This window comes from Urocampus carinirostris, chromosome 2 (assembly GCF_059441175.1).
Source record: "Urocampus carinirostris isolate Australia breed hairy pipefish chromosome 2, RoL_Ucar_1.0, whole genome shotgun sequence".
Classification (NCBI taxonomy): domain Eukaryota; kingdom Metazoa; phylum Chordata; class Actinopteri; order Syngnathiformes; family Syngnathidae; genus Urocampus; species Urocampus carinirostris.
In genome coordinates, this window is record NC_142350.1 from 20,615,684 (window position 1) to 20,635,241 (window position 19,558).

General features: G+C 39.0%; 1 protein-coding gene across 2 annotated transcripts in view; it reads left to right on the top strand.

Annotated features, from left to right (window-relative positions):
* The window catches only part of trps1 (trichorhinophalangeal syndrome I), a 148,700-nt gene that overhangs the window by 114,617 nt on the left and 14,525 nt on the right, over positions 1–19,558 (top strand). For both annotated transcript variants that reach the window (XM_088329347.1, XM_088329345.1), the window contains one exon: positions 18,656–18,778. In XM_088329347.1, coding sequence (XP_088185473.1) covers positions 18,656–18,778 — 123 coding nt within the window. The remainder of the gene's footprint in view (positions 1–18,655; positions 18,779–19,558) is intronic.

Consider the following 19,558-nt stretch of genomic DNA (forward strand, 5'->3'; position numbering starts at 1 on the left):
TGCTTGAATTCTGCCATGAAAAAGGTGTACACCCTGAAATAGTGACAGTTAAAATGGGAAAACTGTTTCGATCCTAAAACAATAGTATCGATCTGGTGCAAGTACTCCATCAGTATCGATAATAGCGATATTTGGACCAATATGCCCACCCTTGTTGTATTGTAATAGTGTGCACCACTGATTATCTGTCACACTCCCCAGTCTTTTCCCCCCTTCGTCTTCACACATCTTGTTCGCAGCACTAATTGGAATGAGAAAGTCATTTGGTGCGAGGTCGTTTCCAGGTTTAACACAGCCATCCGTTACACACTTTTGGTCGCATCCTTCCTTTCTTCTCCTTGTTTGCGGTTTCTCGTCTTTGCAATTTAGCGGCCCTCTCTTTCCCGTTTGCCTTTGCAATTAGGCAAAATCTTTGCTTGTCCAAGGGCGTTTGAAAATGAAGACGTACGACTGAGCACCTCGTCTACCGTGTGGCGGAGTCAAACAATTAGCGTCGCAGATGTTTGCATCAGCCGGCGATGCGCTAAATACGTGTAGGTGTTGGTTTGCCTGTCAGGTCAGTTTGTGTTGTTATCCGACAGCTTTATTCACAACTTCACGGCTATGTTTTTTTCCACACAATTCCGTAGAAACAGAGCAACGTGTCGCCTGTGAAATCGGCACCTCTCCATGGAGGAGTAGTTTCCGATTAAGAGCAATGGCTCAGTGAGCCACAAAATATGCATTATTTCATGCTATTATACTCACAGTCCAGATTTTTTTTCACATATTCACGACAAAAATGAAGTTGTAGTGCACTGAATTGCGAAGCGTTTTTGTTTCAGTCAATGCTTTGAGCATGACAATGAACTTTAATGACTCCCCATTAAACCCAAAATTCTAATCAACTCCACAAGGTCAGTCTTGTGATGAATGCTCTGGCGTAGCTACAAAAAGATGGATTTGCATTTCTTGTCCCTTCGGTAATTGTTTTGTTTTCTAGACATAGCTGTTATTCACTTTTTGTACTGGACAAAATAATTAAAACTAGCATAGCTGTGCGCCATTAGAGCATCGCCCGCGTTGAGAGGCAAAAGCATTTTTGGGTGGCATTTACCTTTTTGGCAGGGTCAGTGGCACAAAAGAATGGAAAACTCAAAGAGTAAAACTGATTCCAGATGGAGACTAAAATACTGAAATGGGGGTACAAACAGCCAAAATATGTTATCACCTACATATATATTGTTTGGAAAAGATTAACCTCAAGATTCAAAGAATCCAAAGATAAAAAAAAAATAGAAAACTGTAGGCTAATAGTTAAAGTTGAAAATGGCCAGTCAGCAAAACCACTAGTGCTAAGTTGACTTTTTTGAGGGTATTTTTTCACATATAGGTCAACCCTTATAGCCGTCTGCAAGACATTGCTTTGAGATTAAATGCTGTTTGAATGTTGATTGAATGTCTTTCGGGAAAAACCGCTAGGTCAGCAAAACGGAACCTGTCTGTTATTTCTGGTAAATGTTAAAAGGACTGTAATTACAAGGCGCTTTACCCTTCACTAAGCACCTTTAACTCGCTTTTACAATACTGTAATGCGTTACCCATTTACACACACACCCACACACCGATAACAAAGTCAGCCATGCAAGGCGACTACCTGCAAATTGGAGGCATTTAGGCAATATTCTCGTTTGCCCGCGTCCCTGCGTCCTAGACGCATCATTTTTGCTGGGGACGCAGTGTCAAATCAACGTGCATCCCCGTAACGCAACTCTTTTGACACAAAAATTTAATTATTACCTGATTACATTTTTTAAACAAAGATTTGCCGCACTGCAAACTTTTCGTCAGGCAGATACGCCATTGTTGTTTTGGTCTCGCGGTTCGAGTTTTCGTCTGCACGCCGATCTCGTTGCTTCACGATTACGTCATTGTTGTGGTGGTTGTCGTTGAGTAAAAAAAAAGGCGAAACAGTCTCAATATCGCAACACAATACCAGCTTATGAAGGTGCATCTTACCAAACAATTGGACCTTGAGAAGGCATTACAACTGTGGTGGGACAGCAAACCACAAAGAATATATGAACTGAAAAATCTGAAGTGATAACCGCTTTGTATTACTAATTAACTGTGATGATTAAAACTGCATGAATATATAGACTAATATTTTAGCAATATTATTTTGTATATGTACAATATCTTTTTGAACTGAAAAATCTGAAGTGATAACTGCTTTGTATTACCAATTAACAGCTATGATTAAAACTGAATGAAAATATACAGGTAGATTAATATTTCAGCAATATTATTTTTTATAATGTACAATATTGTGAACTGAAAAATCGGAAGTGATAACTGCTTTGTATTACCAATTAACTGTGATGATTAAAACAGAATGAATATATAGATTTATATAATATGTTTTTCGCAGACTTACAATTTCAACCTCGCTAACACAACATTTTGGGGACCCATAGATCTCTGTTGCGACCCATAGATTATTGAGCATGCGAGTCGCCGGGACCCATCTCTTTTCAGAGGTAAATTGAACACTGATTAAGGGTTAAGTGTCTTGCCCAAGGACACTTCGGCGTTTAACTTGGAGGAGCCAGTAATTGTTTTTGGTACTCTTTCCACAATCCACAGGAGAAAAAAACTATTGACTTAGATTCTAAGCTTGTATAACATTTTGTCGCCCCTCTTTTGTAGTTTGTAAGAAATATATGAAATCTGTTACGAAATCTACAGCTGGCATTATATCCTTAACAACGTAAAACAAAACACTTAAGCAAAACATTTGTCAGATGTCACATGAAAATTCCCAATGAGGTGACTGCGTGCACGCTTCGCTTTATTCTTGCTCCCTCATTGGCTGCCGTCCAACATGACAAGAAAAATCAAGTGACGGTAGCTGACGTGCTATTTTGCAAACATCATTAACTTATTTGATGCCGTTACATATAAATGAGTTTTAAGAAGTATTGTCCCCGAGTGCCAATAAAAAAATGTGTCTTGTTTTATTTCAAAAACATAAATCATAAAGGGTTCGGTGCTGCTTGTCAGTAAGTATCAAGTCTCTGGGAATAATTTCAGTATGATAAATCACCATTAGATGGCAGGAGTGGCTTTGATCAAATCTTTGTCCACATATCCACATTTATTGAATTGTCCATATAGCCTTACTTTTCTAGTGTTGCTTCCTGTATCCGGGGAATGTGTGTAAGCATCCTCATTTAGCGAGTGAAGCAGTGTTTGTGAGAGTGTCGAGATAGCGACAAATAGTAATCGGCAGTTAACTATTCAAAACAGAGCTTATTCCTTTCAGAGAGGGATGACGTTTCATGCACGTTCACGGGAATGCTGTTGCCCGAGGGAACACGATCGCCATGGTGACTGAAAGTCCATGCATAGTTCATGCATCAGTTCAGTGTTCTTGCAATATAACGTTTTTTTTTTGCAAGAAAAGTGCCCTTGTGTTTGTGGAAAGTATTGTTTGGATTTGGGTTTGTGAACATTTTTGACCGAAAGAGCCGTAATTGCAAATACATATATGTTTTTGGGTGAGCCATACAGTATATTTTAAGACAAATTTCAGCAAAACTGCCAAACCCGCTCTCCTGACAAAAACAACATTTTCTGCAGATTTTATTTTACTGTGTGACATTAGAGGATTTAAAATAACAATAATGTGAAGTTTTTTATGTCCAATATCAACAATTTTACCACAATAAACGTGTCTCCTTCCTGCAATTACTTAAGATCGTTGAGGCTCATTCTGACCTTCATTTTTTTCTTAAATAATAGTTTCAAAACAAGGTGGAAGCAGAGTTGTTTTGTAAAAATGTCGCTAAATACTGCAAATGATAGTGTCAACTCGTATTCGGTAAGCTAGAAACATTTTGCTAATGAAAAATGAGGATTGAAGTTATCTTTTGCCCTATGTATTTACTGAACAAAGTATTGTGTAGGCCTTCAAGAATGAGTCAAAATGGTAAAAAAAAATTGCTTGTATCGACTTTTCCATTTTGGGAAAGACGTCTGCCATCGAATGAGTTAAAAACTTTCCGCTCGCGCAAATGCAGAGCTTGCCTCCTCGTCAACCGGGCCGGGCCTCACTTTTGAAAACCCTCTTACGCATATCGCCACACAGCCTTTATTGTACCACAATGAGATTTACTCTTAAGCTCTAAAGAGAGTAGGGAAAGGGGGGCAGCGGGGTAAAGTTAGCTGAATGTGTTGCAGTGATAGCGCTCATGCTGCCAGTCCAAAGCCTGCCGGTGTGCTCTTGTTACTATAAGCTTGCTTATGTGTAATGGAGCGCAAGGTGCAGAGGGACAAACACAGGCCGTGTTCTATATAAAAAGACAAAAACTCCTTCAAGCCTTACTTGCTTGTTCACAAGTTTGTTGGTAGGCTAACCGCCACTTACAATCGGCCTACTTTAATGGAAAATTGAGTTTTCACATCGATAGCAGACAATGTGTTGAATTGCTCAGCGGCAAAGACCTTTTTCTAACATATCGTGTTTACCGCACAATAAATAGTCATTTGTGATATTTTTGTAGTTTTAAGTCCATGCACCAGACTTTATGGTGCATGGACTTAAAACTACAGTAAGTGTTACGATTGCACGAAATATAAGGTATGTTAATACTACATTGATTGGTCAGTGAGAAAATATCCCTGACCTCAATTGCATAACATTGGGTGGAATGGAAATCGAACCTGGATCACAGTGGAGTGCGCTCTGGATCCTATCCACTGGGGATACAGCCGGGACATGAAAAGTAAATCATTTTATGTCGTCATCACAGTATTTTTAGTCACGGTACCACATTAACCCGGTCTGTGGTAGAGCAAAGGTTGGGGACCACTGAAAACAAGTATCGTATTGCCAACCTGCACAGTCTTTACATGGCAAACAATATTCTGAACTGTATAAGGAGGAAGGCGTTGTGGGAAGTCATTTGGTCATTCTCAATTGAATGAAGAAAAAGGCATTGTGGGAAGTAATTTGTTTGTCGTGAAATATATCAATAAACACACAGCCGCACATATTCAAAACAAATTGACAAAAAATTAGTTTTCACAAGTAAATTGAACAACAACGGAAACGCCTTGGCAAAAAGACCATCAATTACCGAGGTTGACAAAGTTCGGTATACTGACAGTGAACAAGAGTGAATGATAAACTTAATGTTGTATGCTTAATTCTAAAAATAGTTTTGTAAGAATTAATATTTAAAGATACTGATCATGTCAATGATTTCTCCTGCAGTTTGAAATCATATTGCTTAGAAAAACACAACAACCCATAACTAAAAGGCTATTTTCAAAACCAGTCTGTGGGCCACCTTAGGTGTTCTTAGTTGTCTACCTGGTGCCTGAGGGCACCACGTTTTTGATCCCTGATCTATATTGAATGTTTTTTCATAAATGTGACAAAACTAAACTGTTGTGGCCATCCCCGATGCATTTGCATAGAAATACAAAAACAAACATCTATAGAGTTCACGTTCACCTGTCAGGATGAGAGCGGTCCCTCGGCACAGCCGTGGCTTTTTATGAGACTTGTTGCAGAATACATTACCCATGACATGAATGCCGAATTCAGACACGGGCTTTATCCCGTCGGATATACATCTGGGTCCAAGCGGCGGCTACCGTTGCAGATTTGCATCTAGCAAGGAAGCCTGGTTACCAAGTAGGTTACGTGTCGGGATTATACATCAAAAACATTGAAGCTCTTAATATGTGCATAGACTACAAGGCAACAACACTGAGAAAAATCAAGTGTTTGTTTGTCTTCTGAGTGCTTTGTTTGTGTACACACCATGCCCACCATAATGTCATTACAACAGGATTCGTACTGGTGCTTGAAATCCCTGAAATTGAGTTTTAATGTTGTTTTTTCAAAGTCTGGAAAATTCTTGAATTTTGGATGAAGTGCTTGAAAATGCTTGAAATTGTTGCCATTGCCATCTTTTTGGGGCAGTCTGACTCTAAACAACACGCGATAAATAAAGGAAAGAAAAAGTGCGTAAAAATTACACTGAAACGCCTGCTCTGATGGCTTGTCATTATGACGTTGTCATGTGAAGTGTCACCACCCCGCTACTGGTTGCACCCAAGAAGACAGCTCTATTTAGAAAAAAAGGCTCTTTTGGCTCTTCTCACTCCCAAACAGCTCCTCAAAGTTGTTGTTTTTTAATGATACATTATACATAATAATAAAATCTCATGGACAAAATCATTTAGTAGTCATTTCATATGGGTTTTCCCCTGAAATATAAATTAAAATATTTATAGATCTACAAATAAAGATTGTAAAATACAAAATAATTGTATCTATTAAAAGCCAAGCTACAACACAAAATCCCTGAAAATGCAAAACAATAAAATATCAGTTAAAAATGTTAACTCACGTGACGTAGTAAAGCTGTGCATCCATTATTGAAGCAGTACGGCAGAATTCATGTCAGTTTATAGCAGCCCATTGACGAACGTAGATCACGGATAGGAACGTCTCAAAATAGCAGCAAGATAGCAACTTTATTTTAGTCATCAAACTCAACAACAACAGTGTTCTTTTGATCCTTCAAAAGAAGACATCCAGTGCCTGAAAAATGTAAAAATTGGCCTTGAAAGTGCTTCAAAGGGGCTTGAATTTGGCCATGAAAATGTGTACGAACCCTGAAAAAAAGCACATTGAAGCTGTTCAATATGTGCATAGACTACAGTGCAACAACATTGAGAAAAATCAAGTTTTTATTCCGTCTTCTGTGTGCTGTGGGTGTGTACACTGGCTGTGCCATAACCATAATGTAATTACTAGCAAACTGGTGCTTTCACTTTATAGTGACTTCATTGTGAATTCTTCCTGGATTGAGGTCTACCAAATATTGATTCAGTAAGTAAACAGACATGCCGGTGTAACGACATTTCATTTGCTCCGCTTTCTTCAGACCACACTATTAATGTTATGTGAGCTGATAAGGTAATTTAGGGGGGGGCACTCTTGTTGATTGATGTCAATTTTGCAGAGAGCAAGACCTGAGCAGTAGCTTCTCTCACTGAACGGATTTGTACATTAATCGAGCATTTGTTGTTCTTCCTCATTTCCTCTCTTTACCCGTTTGAAAATTTCCCCATCACATATTTATTATTGAAAGGGGCTTCGCAAACATCTGTCGGCTCTTTAAAGTTTGTATTTGTTCCCGCAAAAACCATCTTGGATCCCTAAACCTCCAGGTTCATCGGGGCACTACTGAGTTAGGCAACTCTGGACAGCTTTCTACTCTTGAGGGTTCCTGGCCTGTTTTAGAGTCGTGGCAATGTTGGCACCAGTCCATTCCTTGATCTCGTCGAACCAGTTCTTTTTTGCCCTCCCTTTAATGATCTTGGCCCATCCTGATGAGCTTGTGATGTGAATATACCACTGCAGTTTTCATCTGCGTACAGTTGAACACAGTTCTCTGTAGGGTCTTCTGCTCATCCGGCAATATCATCAGCAAAACAGAATTTAGTGACGTTGTGTCCACCTATAATGACTATAACTTCATGTTGGTCCAGGGGTTTTTATCCTCTCCATGAAGATGTTGAATGAAGTTGGAGAGAGAATGCAGTCTTGTGTAACAACGACTGTGGTTTGAAACCACGCTCCATTGGTACTATTGATCAGTACCGCCCTGTTTGCTTTAGCATGAAGCTGTTCAATAGTCTGAACTAGTTTCTGGCCAATGTTGTACTTCCTCTTGGTGGCCCACAAGGCATCGTGCCATACTCTGTTACACGCCCTCTTAAAATCCACAAAGATGCGATAGAGGTTTTTCTGCATCTGTTCCTTGGGGCTCCTTCTCTTCCTGAAATCTGCATGTTCTTCAGCTAGGATGTTTTCAGCCTGTGGTTTCAGTATCTTTAGTAGGACCTTAAGCAATACTTTACTTACATGGCTAAAGAGACGGATAGTTTTGAAGTGTGTGCATAGTTGGAAGTTTCCTTTCTTTGGCAGCATAATTACAAGTGATTTTGTTCACGCGCATTGCCACTGTCCTGTTTGCCAAATCCTTTGTCAAAATGTCTAGTTCACCTTGACTTCTGAGAAGATGTCAATTCCTTTGGAAATAGTAGGACTAATAATGAAGCATTTGATTATTTCAAAAGGTTAAATCAGTAGCTTGAAAAGAATCACCGTATTATGTCAGACACACAAGCAGTTGATGGTTGGTAGCATGATTTATTTACAAAGCCGCATGTTAGATGGCTCCCAGATGTAACTCTGCACACGTCAGAAACATAGTTTCTTCTTGTATAACAAGCTTTAAGCAGACATTACTGATGTGGGTGGGTGCCTTAAAAGAATAATCCATTTTATTAGAATAGTTTTACTCTATTTGGTACAGAGTTCATTTGTCCAACAAGTGGTCTTCTTGGTTTATTAAATGATCACTGATTTAAAGCTGAGCATTTTGTGTTCAATGTACGCTCTAGCAAAGTCTTGACTTACCTTTAAGTGAATCAAATGTAATTTCATTTGGCAGGCAATTTCTTTTTTTAAAGCTATTGGAGACTGTTGGGCGCCCTGATCTATTTTCTCTTTGAAATAAATACTGGATATTACTTTGTATTGTGTAGAGACACAGGCGTCTTTTTTTGTCTATATGTGCTCATGTAGCGTGAACGGCATCATTGGATTTTTATTTGACAAATGTTGGTCTCTGGGATTATCTCATTTTTATTTAATAGTAAAAAAAAGATGTATCCCATAAATAAATAATTTAAGTTAATTAATTCAAAAAATAGATGTATACATGTTTTGTTGTAAACAACCCCCCACACACCCCAAATTACCAAAAAGACAGTAGAAGTTCCAGATGTGCTGTATCTCGGGGATAATCTTTACCTAGTTATTAGCCTGTTTAGGAGTAAACTAGCTGTAGAGAACAAATCACAACAGAAACTGAGCTGAACAAAATTTAACCTGCTTTCAGGCAAGATGATAAACGTATCAATGTCTTTTTGGGTTGAACAGTATCCTGGAGTATACTGGACTGTCTCAGAAAATTAGAATATTGTGATAAAGTTCTTTATTTTCTGTAATGCAATTAAAAAAACAAAAATGTCATACATTCTGGATGCATTACACATAAACTGAACTATTTCAAGCCTTTTATTATTTTAATATTGCTGAATTTGGCTTACAGCTTAAGAAAACTCAAAAATCCTATCTCAAAATACTAGAATATCATGAAAAAGTATACAAGTAGGCTATTCAACTAATCACCTGAATCATCTAATTAACTCGAAACACCTTGCGAGGGTTTCCTGAGCCTTAAAAACACTCAGCTTGGTTCAGTAAACTAAATCACTGCTGATCTGACTGCTGTCCAGAGGACCATCATTGATACCCTCCATCTGGAGGGTAAGACACAAAAAGATATTTTTTAAAGAGCAGGCTGTTCACAGAGTGCAGTTTCAAAGCATATCCACAAAAAGTCTGTTGGAAAGGAAAAATGTGGCCGGAAACGCTGCACAACCAAGAGAGATGACCGCAGCCTTAACAAAATTGTGAAGAAGAGCCGCTTCCAGAATTTGAGGGAGCTTCAAAGACAGTGGGCTGAAGCTGGAGTCCAGGTATCAAAAGCCACAGTTCACAGACGTGTCCGGGAAATGGGCTACAATAGCCGTATTCCCATGGTCAAGCCACTTCTGAACTCAAGACAACGGAAGAAGCGTCTGACTTGGGCTATGGAGAAGAAGCACTGGACAGTTGCAGAGTGGTCCAAAGTCTTCTTTTCAGACGAAAGCAAGTTTTGCATTTAATTTGGAAGTCAAGGCGCCAGAGTCTGGAGAAAGGCTGGAGAAGAGCAAAATCCAAGTTGCTTGAAATCCAGTGTGAAGTTCCCACAGTCAGCAATGGTTTGGGGAGCCATGTCAGCTACTGGTGTTGGTCCACTGTGTTTCATCAAGTCCAGAGTAAATGCAACTGTGTACCAAGAGATTTTAGAGCACTACATGCTTCCATCTGCTGAAAAGCTCTATGGAGATGAGGATTTCATTTTCCAGCATGATCTGGCACCTGCCCACAGTGCCAAAACCACCAGTAACTGGTGCACTGACCATGGCATCACTGTCCTTGATTGGCCTGCTAATTCCCCTGACCTGAACCCCATCGAGAATTTGTGGGGTATAGTTAAGAAGAAGATGAAAGACACCAGACCTACAAATGCAAATGAGCTGAAGGCCGCTATTGAAGCATCCTGGGCATCAATAACACCTCAGCAATGCCACAGGCTGATTGCCTCCATGCCATGCCGGATTGATGCAGTAATCCATGCAAAAGGATTCCCAACCAAGTACTGAGTGCATCAATGGACATTTTCAAATCTTTGATTTAGTTTTGCTGTTATAAAATTATTTTTTTACTTGGTCTGAGGAAGTATTCTAATATTTTGAGATAGGATTTTTGAGTTTTTTTCAGCTGTAAGCCAAAATCAGCAATATTCAAATAATAAAAGGCTTGAAATAGTTGATGTGTAATGAATCCAGAATGTATGACATTTTTGTTTTTATAATTGCATTACAGAAAATAAAGAACTTTATCACAATATTCTAATTTTCTGAGACAGTCCAGTAGCTCCTCTACTTCCTTCTCACCTTTTTAACCACGGACCCATTTTTGTGGCTGATGCTACACCTAAACAGGGCACTGTGAAATGTGTATTAGTGCAAGGATTATGTATCAATTATGGACATGTATGGCCATGCAAACAATTATGTGGCGAATTATAATGGGGAAAACTTCCTGCAACTGAAAATGTAAGCTACATATAGCTGTCATGTTGACCTAACACCTATATGGTGAGAGATTTGTCTCAAAAACAGGTATTTTCACACTTCTTGATAAATACACACCCAAGATTAAAGAATGCATATGTAAATCACATTTATATTTGTGGTTCTGCAAAATTTATGATTCACACCAGATTTCTTCTGTTGACGGTACTGGAGATATTGGAAAATCGGCTTTGAAAGTCCTTTAAACGTGCATGAATTTGGCCATGAAAGGTGTAAAAACCCTAGGCTGACCCCTGAAATCTCGAGCGGTTCAAATCGATCGCTCACAAATCAAGTTGAAGTGTTAATGTGATGACACCCTTAAAACCTCTTGACACTTGGACATGTGTTGTTCATGTATGCATGCATTGTTGCCGTAAAGCTTTCAGCATCCGAAAGAAATGTGAGCACTCGGAAAACTGAGGCATAAATATCACTGGCCAAGGCAATAAAAAAGCTTTTTATTCGCTCTTGACAAGGACTTGATTGCACTTTGAGCCTCATTGTACTATCTTCATTAAATGGGTGTTATCGAAATCAGTTTCTCAACTGCTTGGTTAGGATCCCAAAGGTGGGTTGGTGGGCCTGTGCCCAGATCTGGGGTTGGCAACCCAAAACTTTAAAAGAGCCGCAACAGAGCCAAAAACATACATGCCTGGAGCTTAGGATACATATATATATATATATATATATATATATATATATATATATATATATATATATATATAGGTTATATATAGGTTATATATAGGTTATATATAAGGTTTTTATAAATCTAAACTGCTGCTAATCTGTACATCTGTGGGTTCTGTTTGACTTTTTGCACTACTGGCAGTTCTTTATAGCTAGCCACTCCTTGCACATCTGTTTCTCTGCACTATTGTACTTACAGTACTTACAGCGTTATTGTTACAGTGTTATTGTTCTGTTTACCTGACTGGTTTACCTGACTGCCCATTTTGCACATCTGGTTGGCTACTCCTCTTGCACTATTTGCGCTACTGTAAAATACTATACATAGCCATAATTATTTAGTATGTTATTAGCACTCAATAATACAACTCAATACAACATTTTATTTATATCTGTACATTCAAGGAAACTGTGCGGGTCAGATGTATCAACATTTCGTTCTGTATACACGTGTACTAGAATGACAATAAAGTAGATCTGAATCTGAATCTGAATTTTTATAACCTTACCTTTAAATATAAAGAAAAATGGATTAAGTAATTTCATATTGAGTAATCAGATTATTTTTGAAGCATTTGAAAACGTTAATGATTGTCAGGATTCAGAACGCCAACATCCTCCAGATGACGCCAAAAGGCGGACAAACTGGACGAATACACACCGATTCCCGGATCCTTCGTGTTATATGTGGAAGTGTTCTTGGAATCCCTAATGCCCCTGATAAGCATGTAGCTGCCTTGCATGGCTGACACTGCTAGCAGTGTGTGTGAATTGGTAAGTGTGAAGCACATTGAAAAACACTTTGGGAGGTTTTCATCGAATTGAAAAGCGTATATAAACGCAGAACATTTACATTTAAGACTGTGCCGACAGCAAAGGCTGTCAGATCGTTGTTTGCTCTTGATGTTTTGATCTCTTGCCCAAGCATACCTTATTATTCTGGACTTCGTTAACTTTGCCAGGCATGAGTTGATTTGTTTTTCTCAGTCCCCTGACCACCCACCAGTATGTCACGTTTTGTAGCTCATTATCTTCCTATCGTTTTAGCTATTTAGCAACCTACCCAGCTAGATTTTTACGTTTTGTGCATGCCTTTTAACTTTTTTTTGCCAGTTATCAAGTTATGTTGCTCTCCTTATTATCTATTTAGCTTTGTTTTTAGCTCTCTCTTTGGTCGTTTACTCTTTTAGCTAGCTATCTACCCCCCCTTTAGTTTTTCTGACTGTTTACCTTTCTAGCTAACTATTAAGCTATTTAGCGAGCTATCTAGCTAAGTTGCTGTTTTAGAAATGCATATCAAACTGGGTGCCCATTGCCCTTATTAGTAACAAACCTATTTTGAAAAAGGTTGGAGACCTCTGATGTACTATATGTGGTATGAACTCCACAATCTTTTCATTATATAAATAAGATTTTTTTTTCTGGATATGGGTCACGGTTCGTAATTAGGGTGCAAAGGTGGGTCATCAAGTCACACCAGTTGAGAACCACATATTTAAATTGCTTTTTCGTGATCACTTTAACATTTTTTTCTAAGTGTAAAATACTGTTAATGTTCTTGGTTTTTTGTTTTGATTGTCTTCCCCAAAGGAGGAAATTGGCAACAAATGTAATTTCCTGCTTGACGGTTTATATGTTAGCTGCAAATTGAAGGGTGTGACAGGCAGCTGATAAATGGGTACCGTTCACACCTCGAGCGCTAATTACACGCTGAGGTGAGAGGCTATATTGGTCGTGATGGTATCGTGGCGCGGGTGTATCGGCGTGTCTCTATTCTTTTGTCGCGATTCGATAATTGGCTTAGCTTGTCTTTTTGTAATTATGGAGCCCGCACTGTTATATACGGCTGGTCTGGCGGAGATGTCTTTTTCGCTCCGCACATAAACAAAACCTCTATGAATAGTTTGTAATTCTGTGAGTACTGTATTTGTCCTCACTATAAGTTGGATTAACAAGTGAACTCCCCAAAAAAGTACGTTTTGTGATAGATTTTTCATACACAGTAAGGCACAGACCATAGGCGAATTGAATTGAGCAATGATTGATTAGTCAACCAGTAGCAAACCTTCATCCCGCTCCCCCCTAGCTCTCTTCTTCTCTCTCTCATCCAAATCTATACAAACTACTTAAATCTACTGTGAAAATACTATAACTCCTGATTTGTTTGTGCGTGTGTTTGTATGTGACTAATAGGCTCCAAAATGGATTAAACTGATTTTCAATAAAAATCCTCAGTTGTACTTCAGGCTTTAGCGAGTGTCTTTAGCTACCTTTTGCGTCAAGTCACCTCCAATAAAAAGCAAAATCGATACAATTCTACATTAGTGAAGTCTCTAAGGTAGGGCCATTTTGTTTATCACACTATGTTTACTCTGTGCCAGAAACACTCCTTTGCATAGTGCAGTTTTGCAATTTAATAGGTTAAACAGTCTCCACTTTTCCGCCTGTGCATCAATATCGTTGCGGCATAATATGTATACAGTACTCACAGCTTGTATAGTTTTTCGTTGAAAGACTTTCCGTCTACTAAAAATAGTGGGATGAGATAAGCCCTAGCGCCTTTTCAGATGTCATTCACTGGCTTGTGAGAGTTGTTGCATAGCCTAGCGGCAGTATGCCGGACCTGTGGCCCTGCTATTGCTTTCTCTCCTGACGCCGCTTCAGTCCACAATCCATGAAGTACCCGCTGGTGATCAATAATGCTTTTTGCTCTTCTAACTCTCTGAGTCTGATTTCATTGATGAATTTATTTTCAATATAACGAGCCACTGGAGTCGAGATGTCGCCGCCGTTTCTTTGGTTGGCCACAATGACTTGAGCGCTGGCCCTGTTGTTAAGCCGGTCTATGCTGTCGGTCAATCAGTTACGCACCGAGTCACGCCCACCCAATGCACAAAGTCCTCCCCAACCTGAATTTGCTGTGTGCTGCCTGCTGAACACAATGCACAATACGTCTAACAATGACAATTAATTCAAAATCCGCGAAGCAGTGGACGAGCGATAAGCGAAGCTTGAAGTAGCTAGGGATAACTTTAGCGCAAACCTGGACGATACAAATCACCGTCCTTGGTCCCAAAAGCAGGACAGGCAGCTGCGTGGCCATATGCGAGTAATTTGGCTCACTCAAAGAGAAACGAAATTCTGATGACAGACACATTGTCGGGCATGCGGCGGAATACGCACACACGCACGCGAAGAGCTAGCGTAACATCAATCAATCACCTGGCTCCCGTCTCGCTACATGTGGCGGCCGTATGGCTCGAGCACACTCGTACATTTGCCAGCCCGAAGATTTGGACCCGTATGCCGCCCCGTGTCAGAAACCACTTGTACCGTGAAAAATGCCAATATTAGCCATGCGCTGTTTATTCCATGCAATACTTTAGCATCAGGATATTGACTCATCACCACGGTGCCTTTGGAGCAAGGTGCTTTCTGGAGTAAATAAACATCTGAGTTTGTAAATATTTGATCGGTCACATATTTTTTCAGAGGGGGCTTTGAGTCAGATGAAGATGAGTGGTTGAAAAATGGGAATTTCTCATCTTTACTAAACAGTACTCACATTAAACAAACAAGGCATTGACGTCAGCGGGCGGCTGACTGCTGGTGTTTACAAATGTCCCAGGATGTGCTTTGGTCGTGAACACAGCGTTCTTACGGGCACTTAAAATCTTTGACAATGCTTGAATTTTAGTGTTGTTTTCAAGGATTAAAAAGTGTTTTTGGGTGAAGTGCTTGCAATTGAAGCCATGTTTCTCAACCAGTACACTTGATGCAGAGACTGCTTTCTGGTGGCTTTCCTTTGCTATTGCATTTCTTCCCTCGTAATTAACTGCAACTGGCAATAGTTTGTATGTCATTGTCCTCTGAAGCATCATCGCCCCTGACGGGTTGTGCCCAAGGGGACAGGTACATGCTACACCTAAACAGGGCACTAAGATATTTGTATTACTGCAAGGATTGCTTATCAATTATGGATATTATTAGGGGCCATAGTACCACTGGACAAGCAGTAATATAGTTAACGTAGGAAAAGGCATTGAGTTTTATCGCATTATCTTTCATCAAAGTACCAGAGGCGAATTTTGATATTAATGCTGTTGTGCCTTTCACGTTACAATGCTTAGTGAGGAACAGATGAATAACAACTAAATTCACATTCACATTCATCCCTGGCACATGACTAAAAGTAATGTTACTACTGCCTTTTCGCAAGTCATCTACACTGCTGGTGGTCCAGTACTCTGACAAGAATACTGAATTTGGACATGCTTGGACTGTGCATGGCACAACATGTTCAATGGACTCTTTTTCTGTAAATAGAATTATTTGGTAACATTTATTTCATAGTGTCATTATTTACTGTCTGACTTTGGTTCTATGAAGAATTTAGAGAGTGTCTTTTATTGATCATTTATTTAATTAAAAGTGTTATTCTTTATCTTCAGGTTTGTTTTTTCGTGAAGAATCCTAGAGGCCTATCAATTGTGGCTTTTTGTAAAGCAGTCCATTTTCATATTAAGGCACTCCAGCAATCGTCATACTTTTGAGAAAAGCGAGAAGTTACATGGCTCTTACAAGAAAGTTAAAGGAGCTCTGCTTTAGTTTGCAGAACGGCAAAATAATAATTCCATTAAATGCAAACTCTCAGGTCAACATGACTCCATATTTTTTATGATTCATTTAAAAAAAGTCAATTTGAAAGTTCGAGGATGATAGACCAGGGTAAAAGAAAAAGAAAAGCCGGTGAATTTGTTATCGTCGCAGAGGAGAAAGAACGAGGTAGCGGCGTCATAAAAGGTGGCGACCTGGGGGAGCAAAGACTTAATGGGATGGAGAAACGCTGCGATTGGCTCATTACAGTGATGGAGCACGTTGCCCCGCCGATCAGCCTATTCACCCCGTTCACTTTTTTTCCCCACGCAATTGTGTACTAATACCAGGCATGAAAATCTCTTATTGTTTGGAAATATTCATCGTTCTGAAGTCCAAAAGGGTGACCTATGTGAATCGCGTAGAGCCAAGGGGAAATCATTTTGAAGGGAGCGGGGTTGGGTTAGGTTTCGTGAGATTTTGCTGAGGGTGTTTGAGGCGCTGCGTTCATGCAACTGTTAGGATAAAGCGAGGATCCCTGCCTTGTGGAAGATATAGCAACTGATGAATTTCTGCATTTCTAGACAATCAGGGTGGAAAATGGTGAACTGTAGCACGTACATCATGATACATAGATTAAATTGTAAACAAACTAAGAGGATGCTAATTCCTAAGATCGATTGTTGCAGTTTGTGGAATCCCTACATCGGAAAACTAGAACAATAACATGCTTTAATAATTTATTCAGTGAATTTGTATTTTTTATTTCCTGGCACGTGAATCTTCGAGACAACTTTACAATAGCGAGTGTGTTGCAGTGGGTTGGGGTATTGCACGAAAGTGGGATAAAGAAATGCTGGCTAACTGATTAAGCACAGCTTGAATTAATCTGGTTAGTACATTTTGGTCGTATATTAGTCAATTCTAATTTTAGTTTGTTTTTTAAAATTGTATTTCATTGAGCTTTCAAAAGAACAACTTCCTCTGGACAGATGAATGTGAATTGGACCTAAATATTACTTGTCACATTTTCCCTCTAAGAAATAACTGAAAACCTATCAATCCGTTCTTGAAATAAGCTCATATCTAGAATTTAGTTTGACCACATTTTCCCTATACTATAAAACCTGAAAATCCAATGATCTGTTCTCAAATTCAGCTCCAATGTAAAAAGTCTTGTAGCTTGAGCACATTTTCTTTTATAAGAACTGGAAACCCATTCATGAGTTCTCATCTAGAATTTCTTGTAGCTTGAACATCTTTTACTTACTAAGAAATAATTGAAAACTAATTAATCAATTCTCAAATTGAGCTTGTATGTAATATTTCTTGTACCTTGAGCGCATTTTCCCTATAAGAAATATCTATCGATGTGTGAATAGGTGAAGTGTGAAGTGCACTTCGGAAGTCCCCAGTGACCGATAAAATGCCATATGAATGCAGTCCATTTACCATTTGTCAACATCTTCATTGATACCATTTTTGTAAATTTTGCTTTTTAGAATATCAATAATAATTATAATATAGTTATTCATCAAAGTGCTGATGGCCATTTGACACGCATTCCTAATTGGCATAGCATAAAAGCACGCTTTCAAACAACTGTTGCAATTATACAGTCAGTGTTTATTGAAATGACAGTACACCTGGCTCAGAGATAAAATGAGACTAATGCTATTTTCGAGAACTGTTCTTAATGTCTACTGTGCAAAGACGACTAAGGCATCGGCCCAGTATATATAGGGCACAGTTTCAACTACATTTTACAATCATGGTGTCACACCAACATGTCACTATTTGCTGTACATTGCTAAGGAATCCTTTTTGGAAGCTTATTAAACAATATATGTTCTCTGTTGAAACACTCAATGATGAAAACTCATAGAACAAGCTGTAAACACCCATACCTCAGAATGCCAGGAAAGCACCTAGAGAAATTGCATTCGGTGACAGGTAGAGAAATGGGTGGAGCTGTGCATACAAAGTGCATTACACCTCTCACTAAATATAGGGATATCCGTCACGTTTGCAGTATTTTGTGACACTTTTACAAAGGAACTTTGCTTGCACTTTGTTTAGAAAGCTTTTGGACAAAAATGACCCTCAAAATGAGCTTCGAGACCCTTAAATAACTGGGAGGGACACATACCCTTATTGTATATAATGGATAGGGGATGCAGGCTTTGGCATTATTATTTCATAGATTTGATGAAATCATCAAATGTCACACAGTGAAATAAAATGTGCTAAAGAATTATTTTCAGTCTGGAGAGCGAGTTTGTTGAATTATGTCTTAAGATATTGCTCATTTTTATTTATATGGCTCATTGGATCAAAACGGTTTCTGATCTTTGTTGTAGAGAAAAAATCACCACAGCGTTTATGCAAGCGACTTGAGGCTCAATCATGATAGCATCAAGAATTGGTTCTCACCATTGCCCCATTTTCCAGGCCTTTAATATTGTTTTAACAACTTCCTAAACTCCTCGTCATTATTTTTCTATGTTTACACACCGACACCGATCTCATGTTATTGTTTGTCTTCCTCCAGCGACGGAGAGGCAGTGGAGTGTTTTGCGCCAATTGCTTGACCACCAAAACATCCTTGTGGAGAAAGAACGCCAACGGGGGCTATGTCTGCAACGCATGCGGCCTTTATCAGAAGCTGCACTCGGTAAGCCCCCATTCTTGCCTGCTCTTCAGCTTTCTCATTATCAATACGTTCTACGCTATCACTGTATTTGAAGCAGCAAATGCCACAACTCAAAAGATTTGGTGCGTTTTATACACAAGTTTTTAGGGTCGTTCACACATCTCTTAACCACCTAGGTCGTAGGAATACCATTTCCTAAGGTGTGTCTTGGCGGTTCCCATCCCTCTCCAGGCCGGTTTTGGGGTAGGGGTTTGATCCCCAACATGGTGCCCCCTAAGGGCAGTTGAGTTGCACGCCAATCTGGTCTGAAAATAGCTTTCCAGCGCTGGGTCATTGTGATTTTCTGGTAAAATAATCTAACTCTATTTTCAATAATGAACCTGGTAACAACGTGGTAATAACATGAATAATTGTTATTCAAGAAATTCAAACAAATACAATTTTAGCTAATGAGCTTCATGGTGAAAAAAAAAATCAAATATTGTTAAATATTTTTAAGCACTTAATTAGGAGAAAAAATGACAATCTATTTTTGTTTTAAGCATTTTTTTATTGATTTATTTTACAGGAAATACAACAAACTATATTTCAATTTATGGGTTTCAAAATGCACATGAGCAAAAAATGTGCAATTTTTTAGCTAGCTATCTGACTACCCTTTTAGCTTTTTTAGCTAGCTATTTAGCTAACATTTCGTCTGTTTTTGCTGGTTATTAAGCTTTTTTTGTACCGTATTTTCCGCACTATAAGGCGCACCCCGAAAAAATAGTTTTTGGTCCTATATTTGACATACATTAGACG